The sequence below is a fragment of the Calliopsis andreniformis genome, chromosome 8, assembly GCF_051401765.1.
Source record: "Calliopsis andreniformis isolate RMS-2024a chromosome 8, iyCalAndr_principal, whole genome shotgun sequence".
Lineage (NCBI taxonomy): Eukaryota > Metazoa > Arthropoda > Insecta > Hymenoptera > Andrenidae > Calliopsis > Calliopsis andreniformis.
In genome coordinates, this window is record NC_135069.1 from 2,346,757 (window position 1) to 2,374,719 (window position 27,963).

At 44.3% G+C, this 27,963-nt stretch overlaps 2 protein-coding genes across 3 annotated transcripts; both read right to left on the reverse strand.

Moving 5' to 3' along the window:
* Positions 1–76: 76 nt before the first annotated feature.
* LOC143182585 (uncharacterized) lies at positions 77–2,321 on the reverse strand. 2 transcript variants are annotated; one of them, XM_076383675.1, is made up of 4 exons: positions 1,917–2,321; positions 981–1,833; positions 496–909; positions 77–158 (listed from the first exon to the last, which is right to left on the reverse strand). In XM_076383675.1, the coding sequence occupies exons 1-4, from the start codon at positions 2,043–2,045 to the stop codon at positions 97–99; spliced, it is 1,458 nt and encodes a 485-aa protein (XP_076239790.1). In that variant the 5' UTR covers positions 2,046–2,321; the 3' UTR covers positions 77–96. The 2 variants fall into 2 exon arrangements, with proteins under 2 accessions (XP_076239790.1, XP_076239791.1); XM_076383676.1 differs by lacking the exon at positions 77–158 and adding an exon at positions 232–428.
* A 2,081-nt stretch (positions 2,322–4,402) lies between these two features.
* Positions 4,403–27,700, reverse strand: Toc (toucan). Its single transcript, XM_076382922.1, has 12 exons — positions 27,627–27,700; positions 26,043–26,147; positions 17,781–17,988; positions 17,608–17,707; positions 16,366–17,239; positions 15,516–15,961; positions 15,336–15,445; positions 11,359–11,481; positions 9,759–9,845; positions 6,485–6,651; positions 6,230–6,404; positions 4,403–5,610 (listed from the first exon to the last, which is right to left on the reverse strand). Exons 1-12 carry the CDS (start codon positions 27,642–27,644, stop codon positions 4,403–4,405), a joined length of 3,621 nt encoding a protein of 1,206 aa, XP_076239037.1. The 5' UTR covers positions 27,645–27,700.
* Between the last annotated feature and the right edge of the window lie 263 nt (positions 27,701–27,963).

Sequence of the window (27,963 nt, forward strand, 5' to 3'; positions counted from 1 at the left end):
CTTGGCAGATTTTCATGGAATCTCACGCTCTCACAATTACATATGCACATTTACAATGATAGTTCACTATGCGCTCACAGAGGGCGCTTTTGTACTTTATCTAACCATAGTCTTAGACTGTAAATATTTAAATATCATCTCACATCGCATAGAATTCACTGAAATTAATAAATGACTAATAGAAATTTCTTTTTTAAAAGAGTTTATAGTAAAAAATAAATCGTACATCTATTTTGCACGTTTTTTATATCCTATACTTATAATAATAGAATTTGAAAGTTATCAGGTTCATTGAACATTGGTATTATTTGTAGATAAAAGATAATAAAATGAAATATACTGTTATAAAACATATGCTGAACACTAACATTAATTGAAGTTTTCCAGGGAAATACTTTAACGAATTTTTTTCTTGAAAGTCTCCAGCCCTAAAACATTTTTAGAACTGAGTGATTTTTATCTATGAATTATATCAATGTAACACTGTATACTTACTCCTTCTTTCTTCTACAATTTCTTTCCTCTTTTCTTTAGCTTTTGTGGGCAAATTCTCTAACATACTGTCTATAAAATTATCCAGAACTATTGATCTATTCATGGCTCGTACTGGTGCTCTACACACAGGACACTCCTTTTTCTTCCGCTGCCACGAATTTATACAATGTTGACAGAATGTATGCATACAGTTTAATGTTGTTGCCTTTACAAATAATTCTGAACATATACTACAAGTTAATTGTTCATCCATTATATCATTAACTTTATTAAGTACAGTCTCCTTTTGCTCTGGTTCTGCAACATCAAGTTGACTAGCAACTGTTAAATCTATTGTATCTAAGATAGGAAATCCTGAAGGATCATTTACAATTTCTAAAACTATGCAGTTGCTGGTATCAGAAGGCCCTGCAACTGCAAGAAAAATAATAATTATTAATAATTATATTAAAGAATATTCCAACTGTGAATATGTAATATCATACCATTATTTTGTATTATTTCTACTTTAGCTTCTTGTTCTTTTAAAGCTTTCTCTGTTTCTTTCAATTTTTCCTCCAACAATGTTTTTTCATTTAATAATTGATTCTGTATATTTTTTTCTTCTTTAACTCTATTCTCCATAACACTTTTCCACTCAGCCTGTTGCTCTTCTCTCCACTTTTCCATTTGCTCTTTCATTTTAATTTCCAATGCCTCTTTCTCTTGCATACTCACATTCAGTGCTTTTTGCCACTTCTCTTTCTCCTCATTTAATCGTTTTTCAAATTGAACTCTTTCATTCTCTAATTTCTCCAATAATTCAGCATATACCTTTTGTAGATGCTGTTCTTGAATATTACCACTCTCTATTTTGTTTTCTAACATTGTTATTTGCTTCTTCAGATCTTTTGTGTCCTCTTTAGTAGCATTCTGCTGGTTTAAAAGTTGTTCTAATTGATGTTTGAGCTCATCTTGTTCTCTTTGTTTTATCTGTAATTTGTCTTTAAGAACCCTTTTCTGACATTCTTGATTCTCTGCAAATGTCTTTTGTTCTATGAGCACATTATCAAATATCTGTTCATCCAGCTTTGGCCTTTTATATCTTTGCTCTTCTTTAGACATAAGAGTAAACCTATATCTAAATTGATTACTTGTACTGAATTGTAAAATATCCCCATCATAGATTCGTTTAGCTACTCCAGGAGAGAGGGGAACATCGTTAACAAATGTAACAGAAGAACTCAAATCTTTAACAGTCCATTCTTCATTTCCTTCACATCTAAAAAGACAATGTCTCCTAGATATCATTACATCCAGGATAATCTCATCATTGTCTCTTGCACGACCTATTTTAAACTATTCAAGAAAAAATGATATGAGTTGAGAGAACAACAAAACCTTCACTGACAAAATTATGTGCATTCTAAGCTGCTGAATACCTCGTCTTTATCGATACGAATATCATAAGGAGCACAGCCACATTTATCAATCCTCACTAAAATTGGTTCAAGTGACTTTGTATCGGAATCATCGAGTGTTATCCTCTTCTCAACTTTCGAATCATTCATTTTTCTAACATTTACTTTTGTGAGAGGAATAAGTAAAAATAATCATCAAATAATACCCTCGTTACTTTGACTGTATTAGATTTTTCGTTAAACATCATATGTACGCAGAAATCTGATAAATAGAGAATCCACAGGCACCCGAATATTAAATATCCTCTCGTTTCTTTCGACAAGGAAATAGAAAACAAACCGCGAACCAAACATGTTTAAACGACATCTGGCGGTGAGTTGGGGAATATGAAGTTTTGATGAGATGCACTTGCAACTTACAAGATTTCTAAAAATAAAAGATTTATGTGTACGCAATATAGTACTGAAAGAATGCAATTACAATTACAAAAAATAAATAAATTGAAAAAATCCGTTTCATAAAAAATTATGCTTGCAATTCAAATTTGATTTGAAATTTAAAAATACTTTCAAATTTAATTTTAAAATTTAAAAATACTTTCAAACTTGATTTGAAATTTTAAATTCAAAAATTATGATTTCAATATTTTCGTTGTTGCACTTAATTAGTGTATAATAGAACATTTGGAGGGTATACCTTAATTCAGATAATATTTATTTGATAGGTATATAATACATTAAATTTGCCAGCACATGTGAGAGAAACACGCTTCTCGGCGAATAATACTTGCTTTTTCTTATAAACGACACCTTCCAATTATTCCTATACTATTGCTCTTAAATCGACCATTTATTCAACTGACTGTTCAATGCGGAAGTCGGTTAACGAGTCGCACCTGAAATAGCATAGTATCTGTAGATCCGATGCAGTATGTAAAATGGGAAAAGGGTAGAGATAATCTTGATTCAGTATCTCAGCGCTTTGGCAATAAAACTTTAAGAATCATTGTTAGTTTCTTCTTTTTTCAAGTCAAAAAGTGTATCATGAGCGTGATACATTTTTATGTTACGTTATTGCCGAAATAAAAATTTGAACGTTACAAAAAGGAAAAAACTTTATCGGTCCAACGTAAAATGCGTTATGTTATTCCAAAAAAAGGAGATGGGATGGACATGAAAAATCTGCATGTCGATTTAATTGCGACGAACCACGGTACTCGTATCGTTCATTAAATTGCATATCATCAATGACGACGAAATTGTGTTTCTTCGCGAAGCACAGTGAATCGGCTCATTGACGTTCTCTTTTTATCCTTTTTCTTCTTTCACTCTCGAGGACAGGGATCATCGATCTGACGGTCGTTGTCTATTTACAATATTTGCGATAAAGACTAATTAATTTATAAACATCGTTGTCGTTTATGTACAGACGTAATATAAACATATTATACCTTATAAAACGGACATGTGTAAAAGTGCGTCGCGAATCAAATAAACAGTGATCCCGATTCGATTCGGTTTTGAGAAACATACGTGGCTCGCAGCCGTCAGTATAGCCCGTGTAAATATCTATATATATCTGTATATATTAAGACTGACAACAAATTTTTCTTTAAACAAAATTAATCGAATTCTTTCGCGCGCAGTTTCCCTACTTCAAAGAATAAGGAGCAACTCTCTGGATGCGTGAACTTAGATCACGGGTTAATCATTGCCACTGGCAAAGACACAGAAGTCAGTTCGATAGCTACAATAACATAAGGAAGTCATAATTTGAAAACATCTCCACACACCGTAAAAATCATTCCTAATCTAAGTGCTTATAAATAAAAACTGACTTCTTTATCTTTGCATTCATTTTGTTTTCGATTTTTGATCGCGACAAAGTGTACACATAGTCGACAGAAGAAACACAGCGTGATTACATCGAGATTACATCTTCCACGATGATCCTCTGTCCTTACTGTAATTCCCTAATACGAGTCTCACACTGTCTCTCTTCCACCGCCTAGTCTAATTAACCTGTTAACTGGAGAACAAGAACGAACTCATGCGATGATATTTTTACACTGAGGAAAATAACTTAATTCATGGCGAGAACTTAATAATCACAATCATTCAGAAACAGTAAATAGGTCATACATAACATGCTACGAGCGAAACGAATTCTTTCATTTATCTCTCCATTCACGGAAAATGTATCTCGGCAGGGGAATGATCCACTTAACAGGTTAAAAGCTTCTCCATCTCTTCGCAATCGAACGTACACGTTACAGGTACAGAGGTAATAGAAAAACTGCGCGCACAACGTTTGAAAGAACCGCGCGAAACGTTCATTCTCGCGAAAAGGATATCGTTATTATCCTCAAAAGAGACGATCGAGGCGATTGCCATGCGGTCACGTGAGAATCGCCTGGATGAACCTGTTCTCCCGATTGGAATCGCGTAGCCCATCGCGATTGGGAGCATTGTATCGTGATAAGCGAAGGGGATCCTTGGGAACCGCGTTACTTGATCGGCTTGCCCCAAGCGAACTGAATTGGCAACGGAGGGATATCACTACTGGTGGACGATTCATCCTCGCTACTCGTGGCAGACGTTTCCTCCGAAATCATGGCTTCGCCGCCAGCTTCCTGCGGTTGTTGGCCAGCGTTGCAGTCCTCGGCAGCGGCTGCAGCGGCCGCAGCGGCGGCAACAGCGACGGCTACGGCTGAATTCGTCGTCACTGCGGTTGAAGACGAGGAGGACGATGAGGAGGTGGAAGAGGACGAAGAAGACGGATCGCTCCTGGGTCTTCGTCGAGAGATCGGCGTGGAATTGCAGGCGGGCGACCACGCGGACTCTTCTACTCGCGCGGAATCCGTGACGGAAATGCTCTTGGATCTCGCTCTCATGTCCACGGAAGGCCTTCTGGGGGTCAATCTGAGAGAGCCCTGTCGCGACACTGACGTGGTCGTCTCGGGTCTGCTCATTTTCGGCGGCGTGGCTAGTGACGTGTCGTTCGCCCCCTTCGAGAACTCGTCATCGATCTCCAGCGTCCACGAGACCGAATCACCTTTCTCTACCATGTGTTTCACCATAGAGGCAGACTGAGGACCGTTCTTGTCGGGTGAGAGAGTGTGCTCGACGTGCTCTGGGCCCAATGACCGCGAGAGCCTAGGCGTCAAGTTCGCAAGAACGGTCACTACTTCGTTTTTTTGACGCAGCCTCCACTGCAGTTCCTCGTTGCGTTGCGCCAGACGCTTGTTCTGCTTGGAAATCTGGTGAATCGACTCGTGCAGCACCTCGTTGTCGTGAGATATCTGCCTCTCGAAGGCTTCTTTGCACTGTAGCTGCGCCTTCAGGTCCTCGCATCTGGCCTCGAGAGAATCCACGCGCTGCTGCAAAGCCTCTTTGTCCTCGATCTCGCGCCGGATGTTATCGAGCTCCGATCTTAAGGCAGCGTTCTCCTGGCTTCTGATTTCGAGCACCGATCGCAGAGACTCGACCTCCGCTGTCAGCGCCGCTCCCTGATCGTATACCACCGACCTCCTCTTGAACTCCACTTCCTTCCTCATCATCTCAGCTTCCTGCTCCGTGCGTAGCTTCACCATCGCGGCTCGATGCTCCTTCGCTGCCTCGTTCAAGGAATCCCGAAGCCTCAGCTCGCACTTGCGTCTCTCCTCCTGCAGGACTGCCTCCAGTGCCGCAATCTGCTCCGCGTGCCGAGCTTCCACTGAAGAAAAATTCGATTTGTTTCTCTTAGGGCATGATTGACGTCATTAAGATAGATCGGAAAAATGGGAGAAAAACAAAGTCAGGGGCTTCGAGAGAGACAGGGAACGGATTAAGGTCCGTCGAACGTGCCAACCTATAATTAACTTCGATGAACGTTACGTGGTCACTAAATCGAGCGTTTGTGAAGTTCGTGGCGAGTGTGTGAGTCTGTGGCAGCTTTCGAAAATTCTATCTTGGAATTATTTCACGTGGACCTGGGGTGTGCGTGGGCACCAGCCTCGCGCTGATTTTAATTAACAATTGCTCCACTTTGACCACCTCTCTCGCTCGCCACGACATCGGGGCTATTATGCTTGTTACCAGAGGAATATCATTATCATATGATACGTGGTGCCAGGCACAGATTAGGCGAAGATGTGCGGCGTGAATCATGAGAGAAGTAATCAAACAAATTTGGCCAAATTAAGAGAGAATAACTGTGATCTTATTGTAAGTGCAATAACTGAAAAAAGGAAGGAGAAACCAGGAGATATAATTGAGGAAAATGCATCGCATTTCCATTTGTAACAAGCCAGGAGTCTGAAAGAAATACAAATAAAACTTTTGGCAAGACTTACGATCTTCGCGAAGCTGGTCCAAGGCTCTCCGATTTTCCTCCCTCTCCGACTCGAGCCTTTCTTCAATGCCGAGGTTTCTAGTCCTCAGCTCCTCAAGCTCCGAGCATGTCGACATCCACTCCTTCTTCATATCTTCGCAATCTTTCTTCAATTTCGGCGTGTTAAACGCATCCAACTGCACCACACAGAATAAAACAAATTATCAAAACTCGAAACTCACGGTACATATCAAAATACAATAAAAAGGCAACATACCTCATAGGCCAGATACTGTATAGTAATGGAAAGGGCTTGCACAGCTTGTTCCGCCCGTTTCGTGCGAAAAGCCTCATAGGGTATGTCAGTTTGCGCCGCCTGGTCTCGCGTCTCCAAAGACGCCCTCGTCACCACATAGCTGTTAGTGTGCTCCTTAGTTTCACGATCTGCAACCAACGTCACCGGGCCCATCACCATTAGGATTCTTCGAACCGCGACGAGTATTCGATGCCTCCAGTCGACACACTCCTCAAAATCGACGCATCTAGACCCACGATCCTCTTGCCCTGATCATTCTACCATCCTTCTTTCGAGTGACCTCATCATCGACACAAACAGCAGCCGCTTCGAGCCCCCTCATTATCCAGAGGTGTCATCGCGACGAAAGTTGACGAAGACCTGATCCTCTTTAGCGCCACCCGGACTTGACTATCCCCAGTCATTCTACACGGGACGGATTTAGGTTTATCGAAGAAAGTCGCGGCGGAAAACTCGTTCTAAGAGAGAAAACCATCGAGCCCCGAGCTCTTGGAAAGTCGGGCTACCTGTTTTTCAAGATCTTTCGGATGTTTGCTGCGACGAACCGACCTAGCCGGATGCTGAGGCTCGCGGTGAAAAGGAGACTATTAGCGAGACGCGGGAAATTCGCACGCTTGCAGCTTGATGAACGTAACGACAATTTGGTCTGACTGCGTCACTCGGGCCTCATCCTCCCATTATCGCGGTGATGTACGTGAAAGCACGCGGTCGCCTCCGCGACCCCGCTTCCGTCTCCGCTTTGATCCTTTTCAGCGTCGAGGACCAGACTGCGAAAAGATTCGAGCGGTGAATCGATCGATTTTATTTCGATGCTCCGCCGAAAACAGGTCCAAGAGCACCGAGCCAGTCAATGAAGACACCCTGGGTTAAGGTCAACCGTACGATAGAGGCATGTTGTCGGTTCGGAAAATCCGAGGAGCCTCTGAATAGGTGACCACCTTTCGACCGAGGAACCACGGAAATTTCCTGCTTCTGGAATTTCCTCTAAGCGGATTATTTTGGACACAGGACTACGCAATTTCGAATATTTGTCACTTCCACTCTTCCTTATGTTTGCTCGACGATCCATGTAAGCTGGATAGTATCTTTGACATCGTGAATTTTCGGTGATTCGAACATGCACAAGCTGAAGAGTAATTTTATTCCTACACTGCTTTTCTGTTTTGTTTACTTAAATGGATTTCATTGGAATGTAAATTATTTATGAGAACTAGGGCAACCAGTTTAGCACTAAAGGAGGAAAACGCATTTGTGGGTTTCCAATCACGTTGAAAACGTTCGATAACCGTGATCGAAAAATGGATATGAAGATCTAATCGGGATCGTCATTTGTAACGATTTGCTGGCCAAGTCCGCACTTCGACTGAATTAGCACGAGCCACAGGCTGCCTCGCGGAGCGATATATCCCTCCTTTCCTCCTCCTCGGCCACTCCTACCACCTTGAAATGAGGTGCAACCTCGAAGAAGAAGACGAAGACGATGGACATGCGGGAAGTCGTGTCTGGCCGGACACGCGCTCTACGCACCTGATACACACGACTTGAATATGACCCACAATGTCTGCATACGTTTCCATAATTGCATTCACACCTCCCTCTTTGCCTTCGAGAGAGGCATACATTGAAAATTCTACAAGACGATGAAACGCATTTTCATTATACATGCGACTCCAGGGTTATTTTACCCATTTCGCATATTCGTCTATTATTCAATCGTCCTGGTTTCAATGGATCATGGAAATGAGAGCTAGAAACGTCATTTCAGCAATGAAAGAAGAATTAAAGGAGACAGATAGGCGAGTAGGCAAAGTGATGAGTTATTTCAAGAAGTCGTGTTCCGAATAAATTCGCTTTTCCATTTGGAATTGGCTGACCCTACATGGCGGAGGCGATGATACGTGTCTACGGTATGGTTATTTGAAGATAATGATCAGAGTGATCGATGATAGTGCTTTTCTGTCAATGCTGAACGATTGTCAATTCTAGTCACCAATACCTTCGTCCATACAGAGTTAGCAATTTTATTAATTCCTTCCGCAGATTTCTTCCGATTATCTAATTCATTTCAAATATGATTTCTTGAAAATACAGTACTAGATTCTAAAAAATACAGAAATCTCAAATAATCATTTCCCTTAATTTGCTCACAGTAGCTTCATGAATGATTAATAAACTGAATTAAATCGAAACGAAGTACAAGACCGTGAATCCTAGAAACTCGACCTGCGATTCGATGATTTCTAGGACGCAGTACCACTGATAATAATCTTTGCTTCGGTAACTTGTTCCAGATAAGCACCTGCAAGATTCGAGTGAAACAATCGACCCACTCCAAACAATTAACCTTCCTCCGACTAATTAAGGGAAACTGGAAACCTTGAAACTGACATTCCGTTCACGAAACAGACTACGATTCCGAGTGAAATGCTAGCAGGAATTCGCGTCGAAAGTAAAAATAGCGATTGCGATCGAAAATGGTCGGCCCAAAAGGATTACTTTCGCTCGCCACGACCAAATTCGTTCTACGATACCTGTCCCCGATTGCCTTGGGGATTTTTCAATGGGCCTCCAGCGGAAACCGACGCCGAGAACCGAGGAACCAGGGAACAGGGTTCAGCGTGGCCGAGGACCAGTGAAAGCTACGACTTTCTTCGAAACGACAAGCCACGCGGAGGGACACGCACGTGTGCGTCCTCGTGCATGCGGAGAAACGGTCGTAGTACCGTACGCACCGCAAAATGACCGTGGGACTTTTTTAGAAACCAGCTACTGCCGGAGCAGCGCGGTCAATGAATTAGAAAGCCGCGGTGGGACGAAGTTCCCTTGCGATATTATCTTTTCAGCGAACAATGGCGCAGGGAGCGCGCTGCATTGGAGCAAATAACGAAGAAGAAACCGTTGCAGTAGTTTTTCTTCACTCGTTGCACATGAAACATCGTTGAATTACAGTGTCATGTATATTAAGAAGAAAAGGATAGCTAATGACGAGATCATTCTCAGTTTGCTGCTTCTTAATTGATCTTTTTCGCGAGATAAGGCGTCTTGAAAGAGAAAACCTGGAAAAGTACCCGTGGAAAGTTCTTGGAACGAAATCCCTCGCTTTGAAGTTCAACTGAAAGAAACGATATTTCATGTGCAACGACCTGATGCGATTCCACTCGTAAACACGTGTTCTCTCATGCAAAGGGAAAGAAAGCGTAATGACGACACGAATGCGCGAAAATATTGATAGTACCTTTCGGCGATGTCGTTGAACCGTGCTTTGCTGGGACAGTGGAAGTTCTCCTGGTCGTCGGTTTTCGCGTCGCTGACGGGCTCTTCTCTGCAAGAAAAAAAGCAAAATTCGCTACGTTAACGAGAGCACGCTATCACGGTCACCGCTAGTGCCTTAAATGATGAATCGTCGAGTTCACGAGTACCGTACACCGTATACCGTTTTACCGTTTGCACTACATAAACCTTTGTATCTAGAACTCTGAATTTCAAGTAAAAATTTACCAACAAAATAAGCATTAAACACACAAAAAACAGAGGAAATTTTCTCAATATAAATAACACTAAACCACAAAAATATTTACGGTAATACAAGTACACCATGGCTCCTGTCACAGTCATCCGTACTATGCACTCTCCAAATCGAGCCAGCTAGTTGCTTATCGTAATCACCATCCAGATTTGGAACTCGCGTCGCAGTTAATAATGCCAGTCACGAAAGTCGGTGTCGCGGACACGTAACACCCAAATCACGTTCGCAAAGTGGAATATTTCGGGGTAGTCCAAGCAACCGTCCAGACCGAGTGGCACTCCGTTGTTTTCACGTTTGAAGCTGACGAAAGACTGGCAGAAACGTCCAATAGTCCAATACCATTCGCCACGGACGAGGGTTTAAATCGTCGTAAACGCCATAGTAAGGGGTTCGTACCGTTATGATTCTGACCTGACTCGTAAACAAAAACAGCATCGTAGGTCCTCACTTGGGTGTAATTATTGTAGCATCAGAGTCGGTGTCGGTCTGGTGAATTACAACGAAAGAACCCTTGTTACGTGTCCGCTGATCATAAAAGAGTGAAGTTGATTTTCTATTTAGAAAGAAAAACGGCAGACAGTGATCCGCGGTTAAACATTAAACATTCAATTTTGTAGTTTCTTATTGATGACATGGGCAATTCGGGTAATCAATTTGCAACAACTATCACTAATCACTAGTGAAGTAATCGATTGCTTTCGTTGTACCGTCATTCTTATGTTATTTCATTCATGACTGGCAATCACGAGCGAGGATAATGCCAATACGTTTTATCAATGGGACTTTTTCTGAACAGTAATAGCAACAAGTAAATCTGATTAAGATGAGGTGAATTTTAAATTCCCTCGGCTGGTGAGCTAATATTCGACGAAGAATTACAGGACTTCCCGACGCGTCAGGTATTTATAGAAAAACCACAAACCAATAGATGCGACGCAATGTATCCGCCGAAACTAGTATGGCTGGTTGCCAATAATACTTTTCAACGCTATGCTTCACCCTGAAAATAGATCTGCCTCTGATAGCCGAGACTATCGACGCGTGTTGAAGCATCGCACGCCTCTGTCTCTGCTGATCGATGCAAACAAGCGTAAATAGTTGCACAGAAACAGACGGCCGAAGAAAGCATTCGTCGCACTAGGTCTCCAACCGGAAGCACGCAGTGGTGCCCTCGACCTTTCGTTTCCTCTCGGTTCAATCAGCGACCAGACACATTTAACCATACATATTCACGCACACGTGTACGCTGGCGATATGCGCAAAAGCTCGTTTCATAATTTAGAACGCGCGAGTCCCCTGCGACACTCACCGAGATTGATGGTCGAAATTTCAGCGCAGTTCTTCTTGGTCTCGAAACTATTGACACGATTCTGCTGGCTGGCGCGGCCGTTCGTTATTCTCCTCGGTGGATTCGCCGACGTCGGTGATCTCTCTGAAAACCCAGAACGAAAAGTCTTGAATTAAATGAGTCGCAAAATGGAGGTTGAAAGGACAATAATTTCATTTGTTCCTCTTTGTGGCTATTTATATATCAGGGGAATCGAGTAAACAACATTGTCCATGAAGCCACGGCATTACGTGTCCAGCTGGTTCATCGACTGTGGAATTTCGTTTCTTTCGAGTCGTAGTTGCTTCAATAACCTTTCGCACATCATTGGAATGCGTGCTCTAAAAGGGGGTCGATATACAGGGACGTAAAGCTAAGTTTGAACCCGTATGTATACTTTGCCGATTATGCCAACGAGGAAAAGAAAACGTTTATCGTGCGCACCAGGCTGCGGCACGTAGCTGTTGCCTACGAGCCATCAGCATATAACGGCCTATGTGTTATGCCTCCGTGTGCATAATAGTTGAAATTAATCTTGCATGCGAGAGAAACTGCTGCGGGAAATATGGTAAGCGCGTTGCTCAGATAATTAACAATACCGAATAATATTTCGGTGTACTCCTCTGCTTAAATTCGTCACTATGTAATATCTGTGTATTGTGTATTTTATAAAAAGGACCAATTGACCACAGCGACGTTTTCAATCCGCTAGGGTCTGACTCTCTGCCACCCACTAAGAGTCAATTTGTTCATTCAACAGTGTGACATTCACTGGACTCTAAATATAAATCAACAGGGTTGCGAAAAATGAATAATTGTATATATTCCACGACTCGACGACCTATGAAACCCACTTTCCGGAGGTATCCTCGGTCACAATGATCGATGGGCAAGGTAAAAGAGAAATCCCGTGACGAGCTGTGTAAGTAGGGTACCTTTGATCCTTCCCCGTAACGTTTTAGACTCGCTTAAGAGAAACTGTTCGACCCATCTACCTTTTCGAATGTCTCCATGCACCGGCGAGAGCCGGTCGCTCGGAACTTTCTAGCGTTAAATGAAGCACGAAGAAAAAGACAGGTGGCTGTCCTGCCACCGTCTCTTCATTCTTTTTTTCCCTTTCCTTTGTGGAACGAGATTAGAGGATTAACGAGGGAAGTCTCATTGGCCGATTCCAGTTGCCCCGCGATAACCATTCGCAAGGTGCCAAACAAGGAGGGAGGCTAAATCATTAAGAACCATTCGATTATATGTCTACCTCGCTTAAAGCTGCCGAGTCGCATTTTCGCCGAGTCTCTGACGAAATCCGTCCTGAGTGCCGCCGGCCTACCCTTCGATCCTTGCTGCCCCATTTTGTAATCCCGCTTTCACCGTCCCTTCACCGACACATACCGTCGTCAATGAAAAACCATCGTTCGCCACGGAAACGCGCGCACCTCCTCACCCCGTGGTGTCCTTGGAGCCCGCCGCGAGCCTCGTTATCCAGGTCCGCTGTTCGACCATCGCGGAACACTGGAGTCCCCGATTCTTCAACATCTTTACAGAGAGAATTCCTTTCCTTCCGAACCCAATAGAATTCTCACACAGCTGCAGTTTCACTTCCACTTGACACTTCTCCTCGAAGCCTCGCCGCTAGAGAATCCCACGTCTGCTGGAGAATTCTCCACGTCAGTCGTAGAACAGAATGCGAAACGATCTGGACGGTGTCGAGCCGACTCGAGCACTGCAACCGGTCTAACTCTTTCACCAGCGGGACCAGCCACGGGTGTCCTCAGCCATGTGGGTTTACCATCTGATTCTGATGGCGATTGCGTAAGTGGCGGAGATCAGAGCGAGCGGGTGCGCGTACCGGTGGTCGTCGGCCTTGGAGACGCACGTGGTCGCCGGGTGCACCTGTCTAAAAAGGGTGGGGACCATCGGGAGGGAGAACCACCGGCGTCGAGCGAAGGACGTGCACGCACGGCTACCACGAGAGATGCCCGTTGAAGAAAGGCAATGCCGGAAATAAACCACTAGTGCCGTTGACCCGTACGGTAAAGCTCTCTGGTAGTCAGTGGTGAAGCTGGCAATGTTGCACACGACGGGAGAGCATTCGATGGTCCCCTATTCTTTCCACGAGCGATGCTCCGAGTGGCACACGTACCGAAAGACACCTTCGGTAACGGTATCTCGGGGAACTTTCATGTCAGTGGCTCAGAGAGGGGCAGGTAATCGAGCCTCGAAGCGTTCAGTGTTGCGGGTACAGATTCCACCGGCGAATCGACGGTATGTGCGATAACATATTGCAGGAGTTTTAAATCGGAGGCGGTTTCGTTCGAAAAACGGGTGCCAGAGTTTTCCCCACCGCGGCGGGCGTATCGAGCCAAGGCAACGATGAGACCCCGTGACACGACGGAAACCAGGTCACGTTCGGATCCCCATTGGGTAGCTCCGAATCCCGGAGATCAAGTGGCAATCAGACGAGGCACGAGCGAGGGGCAGCAAGGGGAGATCGATAGACGGATGATCGAGGTTGATCACAGATTCCCGATGCACTTTGCACCGTCACCTTGCGGCATACACTGGCTCCGATGCACCGGCTGTTCTCTCCTGTCCTCTTTCCGCGCACACGTAGTCTCCGCGTACCCCTCGCGAGCACGATGACAAAATCGGTCACCCGAATGAGGGTGGAGAGCGAGAGAGATTCGTGAGAATGGGGCAAAGAGAGCGAGGAAGAGAGAAGGATGAAGAGAGACGAGCGGAAACAGAGGCACGGGGGTAAGGAAGAGCGAGAAAGAGGGAAGACCGGAAATGCAACACGCGTGCATAAACAGCGTCCGAGCGAGCACGAGGTCCGCCGAGGACTGCCGACTGGATGCTGCTGGTGTTGCGGCTGCGGCTGCTCAGCCTGCCCCGACGTCCAATGGAAATGAAACTGTCCAGTGGCGCCGGAAGGTGGGCACCCGGCGCCCTCGCTCCTTTCGCTGTCTAAGTTTCGCGCGCCCTGAACGGGTCGATACAAAAACACCCTCCTACGCCCATAGTTGTCGCGCGTGCGACCACCCCGCCCCTTCTGCGTCAGAGATCCAATACGCTCGAAAGCACCGAAAAAATTGATCCACGACACCCTAGAACGTAATATCGTTTCCCTTCGTCAGCTACTAATTTATTGGAACCGTAATCCAAGCTCCACCCGTCGAAGTGGAGCGCCTTAGATTCACCTATTTCTGTTCTGAAGTTAGGAAAGGCCCTCCCATTCATTTCCTTGGTTAATGATTTGTTTGTTTGAAGAAAGTAGTGATGAGTTCGAACAGCTCGCAAGTATTTTTGTTTCACCGAATAGTATTTGATTGTAAGGGTGGTTTGATGTGGAAGGGGTTGCTTTTCTGGAGTAGCAATGCGTCAAGGAGTGGTCCGCGTTCCTCCATTGTTAGTAGTCAGCTGGTATTATCGATAACTTTGGTAGGGAAGCGAGTATGAAGCTGCCAAGGACATGCGCGTTCCTCTAGTCTCGTGTATCGATATTTCTGGGAAAGGAGATTGCTTCTTTCTTTGAAAACGATTAGAACGTGCATCTCCTTTGCTCTTGGATTAAGTAGCTACTCGTTTTGATGACCTTTGCGGTCTCAATTTTTTCTAAAGATGCATGGTATGCCGTAGAGCATTCGATATCGTAAAATGCGTTGGCATCGTATTTATTCGAGCTCCACCGTTCTCCACAAGGTCTTCCCGTCACACCACTACTAATCCATAGCCTATCTCTCTATTAATCTCACGTTGGAAGATTCAATTGTATAAGTCAGCATAGGTGTCACGAGCATTATACTCGAATAATATTAGTGTAGAACCGATACGCGTGTCGTTAACCACAGGTACCTCGTTAACGTTACAGTGTAATGAAATAATAATACCTTCGAGCCATAACTCGAATGCATTTTAATTCAATTCGCAATTGTCTAAAAATGGATGTTAATTGAACTTACTTGGTGCGTCCTTGCTAAGTCCAGTGCTGAGATCACTTAGGGAGCTACGTACGGAGCTTCTGGCAGTTTCTTGAGTCGGCGACTTCATTTCTTGACGGCCACGTATTCTCCTGATAATGAGGAACTTTTTAAATAAGCCAGATGGACCAAATCTTTTAGACATTACGAACAATGTCTCACCTTTTGTCTTTGTTATTATTGTTATTCGCATCTCCAGCCTTCTTTTGCGTTGACGATGTGGAGGATGGCTGGCTGAGGCTCTGCAGTACCCTCGACTTCACCTCTTTCCTAGTTGGCCTAGTCCTCTGCTCGTTTTTACCAGCCTCAATTTTACTCATCACAGCGTCCCAGCGACCACCTTTTCTAGCTGACCTCTGCGATCTTCTAGCTTCTTTCTCAGCCTCATCCTTCGGACCAGACTCGATCATTGCCTTGATTTTCGACACGACATTCCTCTTAGGCATTTTGTACTTCTTTAAAGGAACTGAATCGGCCTTGTTCTGGGCCTTCGACCGCATATTGTCATTGTTTCTCTCCGCTATGGTTTTCACCTCGATTATTGTAACTTGAGTACCGTTCATTGAACCTGAAGTATCAGCTGATCCGTCCATGGGCTTCACTGGTGCCTAATCATAAGCAATCACATAAACTTTATTACACTACGTATGTACTTAATAAAAAAGTTACTAGGTGTTCATAATCTCAAAAATATGAAAAAGCACAGACCTACGATTACTATCGAATCATGATCAAAGATATAACCGACGTGTCACAATCTACTGAATTCGAACCGCGGTATTACTCGAGACGTAGACTGAAATAATCGAAACATTTCCATTTCGAGGTCATCTATCAGCTACTAACACATCAAACCCTCGGTTTATATACACCACACATATAAACATACTACCTAGAAGCAATGTATATGGCTTTCTGTCTCTCTTCAACCAACATTATCAGTCTCAGAATTTAAATACCTATCATTAATCTACTGTTCAAATATTTTGTGCAAGCAAATATATCGACTCGCCTGCAAATAATCCATGATGACCTGACTCACGTCCTCCGCCGGCGAGGGCTGACTCCTCTGAGAAACTTCTGTGTCGATAGTATCTGGGGTGCGATCCTCGTTCTCTTCAGGCGCTTCTTCAGGAGCATGCAGTTCGTCGTGCCTCTTGTCTAGGTCAGAGTAGATCCCACTCGAGTCCATCTCTTCCCCAGTAAAACTCGGACATCGTCGACCACCAGGCGCGCAAAAGAGAGTGCCATCGATCACCTGGGCTTTCCTATCGCCGCGCACGATTTCTTCGTACGCGTCTGCATCGCTCTCCGTGAAGAAATCCGAGTCCGTCATAGGATCTTGCCTGCAAGGGGCAGGGAGATTAGGTGGAGGCACCACGTTCGGTGGATCAGCCCCTCGACTAGCTGGCCTTGAATTCTCCCCGTCGCCCTGGTAACCAGCTTCAAGACTGGTGATGCTCGTCACAGACGTAACAAAACTGATGGGAACCCCAGTGACTCTGACAGGCTCTGCAGGCTTCGGATCCAGCGGAAGCTCCTCTGGAGACGGCGTTCTCTCGCTGGAGACCTCCTCCGTCGGCTCGACGTCCGCTGACGGCCTCGAGGCCGATGCTCTCGTCAGAGCCAACCTTGAGCCCGCTGATCCCGTAAGATTTTCGCAGGATGGCGTCCTGGAGCACTCCAACGCGACTGTGAAGTCGGTCATCTGGTCTGGGGTTAGTATGCCAAGACTCTCGTCGTGCTCGAAGGAGTTCTGTTTATTGAGCATCAAATAGTGCGGCGTCGTGTTCGATGTATTCTCATTGTAGGAGCCCAGAGATGCGTCTACGAGACAGCTGTCGCCGGCGTCCTCGATCATATTCAGCTGAGAATTCTCGAGCAAGCTGCAGAAAAAACAATACCACTTTACGGTTCGACATCTGTTTTCCATATGGAAAAGCAACATTTTCTGTAAATGACAAAGTGAATGACTCCAATAAACGGCAGGTAGTTCTCCCAATAGCCTCAGCTTTATAGACGGTTACGTGTTTGTAATTGAAGTTCTCTTTTTATTATTAGACCTGGCGTATTTATGATTTGACCGAGTCAGGTTAAACCGCCAGTCATAAAACTTTCCTGCCCGTCAGGTTGTTGGAAGACGGCGTTAACGGACAGAGCAAATATTATTCGTCGCGGACGAAAAGTGTCATTTACAGAACTCAAATAAAAAAAGATGTGATAAAAAATTGCAAACAAGACTTGTACAATATACCTGTAAAAGTTGCTCTTCTCCTCAGCAAAATTAACCAGCTGAACGTCATCTTTATCAATGTCCCACACAGGTGATATTGTGAAAGTGTTGTGCCCCGGATCTGTTAATGGAATATACGATTATCAGAAGGTCAGATTATCAGCCTCACGATCGGGGAATCAAAAAGTAATTACCTTCAATGGTTGGTGTAGATGTGGGCCGTGTCCCACACTTCGTGTTAGGGGTGGTAGGCTCGTCTTCGGTATCGACGAATTGTAGACATCCTGATAATATCAGGGAACGTCGATGTCCAGGGACAAGGGTTGGCGTGCCAAGTCGCGACTTTGGGAAGAAGGAGGGCCGAGCCGCTCGCGGAACGGGTATTCGGCTCTCCCCTATATTCTGAAAAAGAATCCAAAAGAAAATAATAAATATTCACACGTATTACAGATGGAAGGCAAAGTGCTAAAGAGCGAAGAAGCTAATATTTAAACATTAATACAGTAATGGCCCAGATACATCAAAGTGTCCAAGCAACTTGAGTTTCTAATGAATGACGAAAGGTAATCTATCAACGTGTACCCTGAAGGATTCTCTTCACACAGCAGTCAGGTGTGCCCCAAGTATATACCTCACTATCTTCCCTCCACCCACACACCTCGCGTAACCATCAGCTATTTCGCTTATTGACTCCGTCTCTCGAGGGACACACATTCCACGAAGATGGTTACAAATTCCTCCATCAGTACTCAAATTAATCGAGTCCCCTCGTAGCCTGAAGCTTGCGTTAATTGAATATAGACAGATTCAATCGCGGCCTAGCAATCGAATTAACGGGAAAACGAACTAAGACGCCTTCAGAAGGATCATCGCGAAAAGTCGAGAGAAAGAAGCAATTATCGAAAAAGCAAACGTTTTTTCTCCTCTCAAGGTCACGCGAAACGCTTGACCCGATAGGTCGTCGCGAAGAGTCCGTTGCCCTTGGCCCATCTCCAAATAAAACCCTTCGTCGTACCGAGGTGAATCAGAAGTGTCTCTCCGACGGTTGGCTAATTTAATTTTAGCCCTGTTGGTCCACAACACACGTTAACTTCTTCGCTACCTTTAACCGATTCTTCGCTTGTCTTCTTCCTACTATCCGCATAAGAACACGCGTAACACTGGCCTCTCTGTACGATCAGCACGAGTAGTAACGAAAACACTGGTTCTCGGTGGTCGATCGAGCTTATCGTTCGAAAATAGTTTCACCCAGCGTGCCTGATGCGCAAACAACACGCGAGACAAAGCCTATCGAAGTTGGAATGCTGGGCATTTCGAGTATTTGCTCGAGATCGTGTCGATAAGGCGATCGACAGCAGGCCATGTAACCAGCAGGTGTAAAGTACAGATTATCGAATAGATGGATCGAAACGTACCCCATTGGCCGAATATTCTCGTCACTCTCGTCCTGCGGATTAAGGGGCTCCTAATAATAGTGTTACCGATGCACGGCGTGCTCGAAGCAAGGAACCAGCCGGCAGAGTAATAGAGTGCGTTCACCGACGACCCTGTTGAACGACGCCGTGGCTGAGAACTGGGTTACGCCGAGCCGCGAGTTTACTAGCGAACCTGCGGCTACTCGTCCACGCGAGCCTCGCACGCAAATCGCCGTCGAAGCTCACTTTTTCCATGGATATACGCTGACATCGACCGGGACGACGATATTTCGTCACCAGTCCCCCCGACCACTTTTACACGGAAACGATAAATTATTCAGCAGCGATGCATTATCGCATTACAGTGGCTCTGCTGACTATATACATGAAAAAAGTGTTTGCTTGATGCCTGATCGCACACACGGTGTCCTAGAAACGCGGGGCCTGGCTTTGGGAACTTGTCCCAGCGATGCTTTGTTGGGAGCTCTTCTCTAAACTTGTCACGCTGACAAATTAGAAGTTCGAGACTCGAAAGCGAACCTGTGACCTTTATTCGGTCCCCGAACCAGCGGAAGAAACTCGTGAAGTTTGATCACTCTTCACAGCCTACGTTTATCAGTTGTATTTGCCGAGGAATCGATCAATAGTCGCGAAGCGTTCGTTATCGATCTAGGCAAATGTCAGGGTCGAAGAGGCCGCTGAACAGATATCGACAAGAGAGACGAAGCACGTCGATATGCTTCAGGTTTTGCGACGCGAAAAACGTGGCAAGAATCGAAAATGTCGAGGCGTATGCCTTGACGAGTCGGTGACGAGCAAAGGCCAAGCCCCGCGAGCATAACTTTATTTCATTAGGCCTAATTCGCGGCAATTCGAAACGCCTACCCGCCTATTCCTCTCTGTCTCTCTACGCAAGACCAAGTAACTGTGTTAATTAAGAGCATGTTCGTATACATTTTTTAGCCTAACGGGAATCACGGTGAACCTTCAATCTCTCAGAAAATGAATAATAATCATCTCTTGACTGCGGATGTTCATGCAAACTCCTATTTACAAAATTAAAATAGTGAAACCTAATTAAAGGCTTGTTACACTCTTCAAATATTATAAAATGTATTTACCTTCCAATATTATATAGATTCTGTCCTTTTCTTCAGATTGAAATTTCCCATAAATGCATAAAGATCCACAGTCTAATCATCACTGTATGCAAGATGAGACTTCACTCGACTGTTCGCGGGATCCAATCAATCTCAGGTCGATTCGCGCCTCTCGATCGACACCTCGCGCCGCAACGTGCCATCTTCATCAGGGAAATCGGCGTTCGAAATTAAAAATGTACGGAAACGCTTTCTAAAACCAGAAAGACTTTCTACGCTAAGCGAACGCACGATTCGAGTCTCTAAATTACGACGCAGCTGTCGCGTTGCCCCCAGGACGTCTTTCAATCTCAGGCTGACAAAAAACGTCGCAGATAGAAGAAATTGCACTTTTACATAATTTCGCCGGGTTGACAAGCAGAAAATTACGATAGACAGGCGTTTGGCAACATCGACTGGCAATTTCCTCGGCGACTATGCGCGGCAGCGACAAACACACGTGACGCGCGGCGTTATGATCCTCTAACGCGCATAATTCCCTCTGCTCGTAATTTCCATGAAATTAATTGCCGCACCTGTGCGCGTCGACGATCGGCGGTGAGAATCGAGGCAATTTCCCAGCGTAAACGGTCCCCGTTTACAGCTCCCCGATAAGATTAAGACCGAAGGTCTGCTCCACGTTTACATGTAGTTAATCGCGAAGCTCGCGCACCGATCGAGATACGGATCCATGTAGCGTGTCCCGCTTGCGTAATCCTCGCGATCCTCCTCGGTTCCACGAGGATTCCGAATTTAACGCGTTGTAAAGCAACGCCTCTGTGATGCTTGTTTGCATATCGCGAACAAAAGCGAGAACGGAAGCAGTCACGCGAAAGGGACTCACGATCGGCTTGGATCACCGTTCCTCTTCACGCCACTTGAGCCTCCTCATCGTTCCAGGTCCCAAAGACGCCACCACTTTCCCTCGTCGCGCAAAAACCCGCTCTCTCGGCGGGAGATAGCCGCGGGATCGTTGAGAAGTCAAGTTTCCGTGCACTGAGTCACGGGAAACGGGTGGATTCACCCCATTCGTGGGCCCCTGGGGTCTGTTCACTGCTGGGTGAATTCCCTCGGCGGGAAAACGCGGGAAACCTTTCCGCGGACACACTGTCGCGTAGATGGAGAGAACGGAGCGGATCGATCGCGATGCGCCCGCCGCGTGTACAACAATGAAACGTTCCGGATTCGCTCGGTGATCCCCCTGGCACTACCTATGTGCCACCACCGACCAGCGCACCTCTACGACCGACCAACCAATGGATCTACGCGTCTACGTACTCCTCGTGTGTACATGCAAAACGGTTCATAATTATTCCACCGATAACGCGCTGCGAGTCTTAACCTTTTGCACTCCGCTGGCTGCTTTAAATGGACAATTGCTGTCCCACGAGCTCACTCTGGTCTTACAGAGGAGCGATGCTACTGCAGTTTTGGGATCCGTGCAGAATACTGATCGATTCGTTTTCAAGAAGTCTGTCGAGTGCAAAGGGTTGGCGACCCAGTGATTATGTCACAATTGATATAATAGAATGAAGCTTGAGAAAACAAACTATTATACAACGTAAGACGGAGAGTCTTCTATATCGAGTCGAGCCTTTCAGTTCACCCTGTATAGAAAACTACGCGAGTAACTTTTTCCTGCTTTCCGCCTGCTTGGTTCTCCGCTAACTTTTTTTTTTTGAGGTTCAATGAAGATAAACGATCTATGAAAGAAAGAGGAATTTAAACCTTTTTTCTCGCGCGTAAAGTTGAATAATTATGAACTGCGGTGCACGTTCACTAGCGTACGCGAACTGACACTCTGGTACAACGATTACTATTCTTCAGAAACGCACGGTTTCTGCATTCACCGACCCGTGAATCCGTATGTACGCGCGTACACGACACCGACGACTGCACGAACGAGCGTCGTCAACCGGGGAACAAGGCTACGTTTGAGTTACGCGCTTCGCCTCTGTCTGCCTTTTTTCAACGCGTGCTTTGATAATTAGCCGTGCGCGCTGATCCCTGCGATCCCGCCGACCCTCTCGATGCAATCGACAGCGGGAAAATCCATTCTCAATAGACTGTGGCGCAGGTGTAGAAAGTGGAAAAAGGAGACTGTACAGAGTGTCCAAGAAAGAACGGAGCAAAATCATGAATAATATACCTATTGTTTCTCCTATCGATTGCGAGCCTGGAAATTCGATCTCGCAAGGTGCACGAGCGAGACTGAATATTAAAGGACGTAGACTCGAGGAATCATCGTGTATAAATATCGATTAGCTACGATTTCTCAGCAATGGGTTGAAGAGTAGTCCTACGTCAAGATCTGATCTATTCTGATATTTATAATCTCCCTTCTAGCATCGATAGATTAGACTGCGAGGAATTCTCCCACTGACTGCTGTCTATTGCTTCCAACCGAAGCGGTACAATAGAGAAGTAATTAGATGTTTAGTGCCTCCATAACCGGTTATTATTATCTTGTTTACCGTGTAATTACTTCATACTGTTTTATTAAAAAATCCATACAGTCTCGCAGGATACAATAGACTAGCCTTTCCTTCGTTTTTATTGCTGCTTTGGGCGTCTTCTTAAAGAACACAATGAAATAGAGTCACCCACGAGAAGTGGTGGTTCTCCTAAAATCAAAGTTCGCGCGTTCGGTTAGAAAACAGAGTCAAGAATCGGCCTGTGCAATCACCTGTGCTCAGAGATATTTCCAGCACGGATGCAGAATTTTCTCAGACGTATTCCCAGTGCAATGGTGTCGGTTTCTGACGTAACCGAGAAAGACGCCGCAACTGTAACGATTTTGCTGCTGCAAGAGACGGATCCGTACACACGAGGACTTCTCATGTGTACACGGTACCGCATGAAAACGCACCGACATGGCCAGTCGGCATGTCGAGGCTAGGGAGAGGCCTTTCAAGGTCCTCCTGCGGATTTTTACGCGGCGGGAAGTAGGAACGGATGTGTATAAAGGTCGACGAGGACCGGTCGTATAACTATACGACGAATTCAATCCTAAAATCGATGGACCATTGGGACGAGAACTGGGATTGTTTTAATGGATCGTGAAACTTTCGAAAATGGGTATCACTTGAACCAGTTTCTGACAACTAGGTCTATTTCCTTTTGAGTTTAAAATTTAAGTCAGAGAATTTCTATTCTCTTGAATAGAAGACTTATATAAAAGTTGCACAAAGTGGCAGCCTAGAAGACTAGCTTTTTTTTAACAATACAGAAGTATTTTGATATAGAAAGTTTAAAAGCTCTTATTCATTAGTAATTCCTAAATGTGACCTTAGAACTGGCCAAGAATACTCGTTCAACATCGCGTCACGTTTTCGAGGAACAAACCCTCCTCTAGCACTCATTACACTAGCATCAGCGGGCTTTCCATTACGATACCATTTTGCGGGGATTGAAAACAGTGGAGAGACAAAGACGAAAGGACACAAAGGCATCGATCGTGAAAGCTCGGGTATGATAACCTTGAACAAAAAATTTTTCATTACCACGTTTTCTCATTAAACCGAGCAGCTAATATGCATGCAGATTGAGAATTCGCGATTCAATGCGAGGAAAACTGAAGAAGAGTAAAGGCGCTTCGACAACGATTATTAGTACGGCCACCCCGATATCATCCATAACTATTCTCTCTCCCAGACAGAAATATAATACAGTTGGCCGCAATTCCCCGTGTTTTCGTGCCAACTATTATATATATAGGTTCTCTCAGAGACACCGGTTAGATGCAGTTGTCCAACAAATCGCGCCCAGCGACGCAGGAAGACGAGAAATTCTGGGCACGCGATTTCTTTCCAACCGTACACGCGTCTCACGCGTTAACTTCCTAATTCGCAGTCGGTGCGCGCTTCTGCCCGCGTTAGAAAATGCTTATTTACACGCGTGTGCTGGCGCTGGCACGAGGGACCGTTAAGCACGGTGAAAATTTTACGAAGAAAGCACTGAGACGGATAATGGGTCAGTCCAGCGCACGCTGCTTCTACAATCAGTTCGCATGTACTTTTCTCCTCTATGTACGCGACCCATTCGCTGATTGTTACGTGGCGTTTAACGATTGCCACGGCTGATTATGAGGGCACAGGTTCTGAAAAATTAACGACACAAGTTAAATCGCTGTTACGAATGTTGTAACTCTTGGGAACGTAAGAGAATTACGTACAGAGTTCGAAAGTCAGTCTTAATATTATTGTGAGCTTATGTAAAGAAGTTACTATTCTGTAAAGGAGAGAAATAACAGATATTTTTCATGAAATATTTCTTTTCACTTTCATTAGCCTTCCATTATCCCTACCACAGTTTCATCGAAGTATTTCAGGCTTGATGCGCAAAGAGAACCGACTGTACGTTGACCATACGAGGCACGTACGTTAATCGATCAGAAAATGTCGCGACACAGTCGATACAAACGTGACACGTAGGTATTCTGCATTGAATCGAATCGAACGTTGGAAAAGAAAAGGGAGATAACGATTATTGCAACAGCGTTGCGAACGTTCACCAGTATCGCGCGATCGAGATAACGCCGAATGTTTCATTTATAATTGGGCTGCTGCTAGGAAATTTCTTGGACTCACAAATAAATGTTAGTATCTGATCGTCACAGTTTCTGCACTACTGCAAGTAAATAAGTGTTTTACGGTTTTTAGCGATTTGTACTTGACCGACAATGAACCTCTTGCTCTGTTATTACAATGTTTAACACGTGTACATATATTTAACTAGAGACGCTTTAATTTATTGATAAGTTCCTATCAGGCTACTCTCGGTCCGCCAAAATTAGAGACCATCAGTTCCACGTGCGATCTTAAGTGGTATATTTATAAATTCATTTCCCCCTGAGTAGAATAACCATTTGCGTGGTAAAGATCGATTAGCGAACGGTAATTTAATTCATAAGTAAATGAAAGTACCCATAGAAAGATTCAAATTCGTATCTAAATACAGAATTGATTCATAAACTTGAAATTAAAACTAGTAAAACGTGTTCAAATCTTCCATCAACTTATTCTGCTTGTATTCTTAATTATTTGCAAGCGTTTGCTTTCAGTGCTCATTAAAACTGAAAAAGTTCTAAGTGTACTTTCCAATCCTCTGTGTACCTCGTTCATTTTCAATCGGATCGAAAGCTGTCAAGCATCAGCTTTAATCAAATGAATTTCAACCATTGAATCCCTTCACCGATAAAAGTTGACTATGTGTCGCAGTCCGGCTGATCATGACGGCGCCAAACTACTTTTTCTGCCGGAGACAGGCCACAACTACTGTCCACATAGTCAACACCCGAGGTACCTCAAAATTGCACTGGATACTAGACTAACTTAAGCTAATGCCCGCCTAATCATTAAGCATCTCTAGGTCACACTCAGAGGCTCAATGTCAATCCAGTTAATCGCTAGAGAAAAGTCTTCTCTATGAACCAGCAACAGTTGTTGACAAACTATCAATACTTTCTCTTTCACACACAGTTACAGTCCAATTAATCCTCAAAGACAAATAGTTTTTACTGCGATCGGATTAAAATGAACGCTATAATAAGCTTATATCTCCATTGAAGCCTCTACATATTGATGAACTTTTTGTTGCTATTTCATATATCTTGAAAAAGTCGCCACTTGTTATTGAATGTTTCTCAAGGTTTTTTCCTATTTCTATTGCCAGCAATGTCGCCTGGAAACCCAACAAGACTCAAATATTTTCCCAATTTTTCCCATTATGTTCCTCCAGTATGGACAAAATACTTCTACAAGTTGCTGTCCATTGAAAACACATAGAAACAAGCAGCAAGAAGAGGCAAGAAGATGTTCTTCGTAGTAGATTCAATGGAGACACAGTTCTAAGCTGACATGACAAGATAAATCAAAGATCCTTTATTTTGACCGGAACTCACCTTGGCCATCGCTTCGTGGGTGGGTCCTAGAAGCTGCTCCGAACCGAAACACTCTGCTCCCGCGGCGACAGGGACGAAGGACAGTTCCTTGACATAAGTCGCGTCCTGTGAAACAACGATAGATGCGTTGGTCGCATTCCCAGGTTGTCTTAACGCCGCCGCGACGCTCCCTTTCGATCGCGACCGCGTACGAGTTTCGTCCGCGACACGTCGATCCGTTTGCGGATGCGTTCCACGCAGCGACGCTCCCCGACGCCGGCGTCGCCGAGAACGACGGTTATTGATCGGCGCCGTGCGGAGGCGTCGCTACGAACGGAGAAGGGGGTGGAATTGCCGGTGACGGAGACGCGGTGCTCCAAGTGGCCGATGTTCGCGGAGATGAAAATGACCCAACCGGAGCGCCACCGCCGAAAATCATCCCAGATAGCACACGACGTCTTCAAGACGTCTATTTTATGTCCAGCTTATGCTTGAACGTCTTACGACAAGATTTAGAGGTCTTACAGACTTCTGAAATTTATACCCAGACATCTTAAAGACAAGCTACATGGATGTCCTAAGACTTACGCTTTTGGACGTTTCAAAGACTTCTTTAGGACATGTTTAGGAATTTACTGGATGTCTTTAAGACGTTTTTAAGACGTCTCTGTGTTATGTGGGATGGCTGATCTCCTTGGTCTCCCTCTCCTCCTATTCCTATCCAGCTTTGAATAACACTTGGGCATTATTTTAATGAAACTTTTAACAATGACTGTTTAGATAATGAGTCATTTTACTTGGAATGGAATTTCATTTACCTGGAAATGTTATGCATTAGTTTGTTTGTATAAGCAAAGTTTTCTTTGAATTAGTTCATTATTTGATTTTTAAATGAGAGAATCTTTTATTTTATCTGGTATTTTGATTTTGCGTAAATGTTTCCTGCAATCATTTTTAACTCTACTTTGTCAATATTGTCAACTGCGTCAGAAATAGAGATTCCCTCATAGTATCTCACGCACGTGCATTCAGACGCATATTATCCAATGGTAAATATACGTATATAAGTATGTACTAAGCGAGAACAATTGCGGGAACACGGTTACAAAAGTTCTCAGATACTAAGCTTGAATTATGCTGAAATAGTAGTAAATCCATTCAAATAAAATAATAGATCTCACTATAACCTTTCATAATGCGTCCTATGTTACTTCTGTAATCAAAGTAATAAAGTAGTAATAATGGTTAATTATTTCGAAACAGTAATATCTATTTCTATTCCAAATCTTTGACCAAGTTTGCTCTCGAAACTGTGTCACAATTGAGGAGACTAAAGTTGTTTCATTTTTTAATCGAATGATACTCATGTTGTATATTGTTGCGCACTTCTTATTTTGATACGAATGTAAACACTGTGTCGTGCGATTGGACACAAGTGTATCATGACAAAAGCGTGTAACATTTCGGTCCTCTGACTAACCACGATCGAGAACATAATCGTAATTGTTTGTAGCCCGCACAAATGAGGAAATGTTAATGAACGTTGCAATTCGTTTTACGTGACCCTTTGGCGGAAGTAAAGATTAACCACGATAGAGAACTTACCGCGTTACACTCATCCATTTTGATCCTTTGCACTTTTCGCAATCCATTCCATTCTGTAATTCTTCAATTGAAACCTACTCGCACAAAACACGCGTACTTAACAACACAAAACATGAAACTTTCAATCTCAAGGAAAAGAACAGTTATTAATACCTTCAAAAGAAATTCGCTCTAAAAACAACGAATCCTATAAAGTGGTTCTTCTAAACAGACCAATAACCTTCGACTATGAATTGACCTATGGCAATGCTTCAATAAAAATGGCGCTCTTTTCTTCGTTATTCAAATCTGAAATTTACAAATTGATTTTTTTTGTTAATCACTATCAATTTTTTTT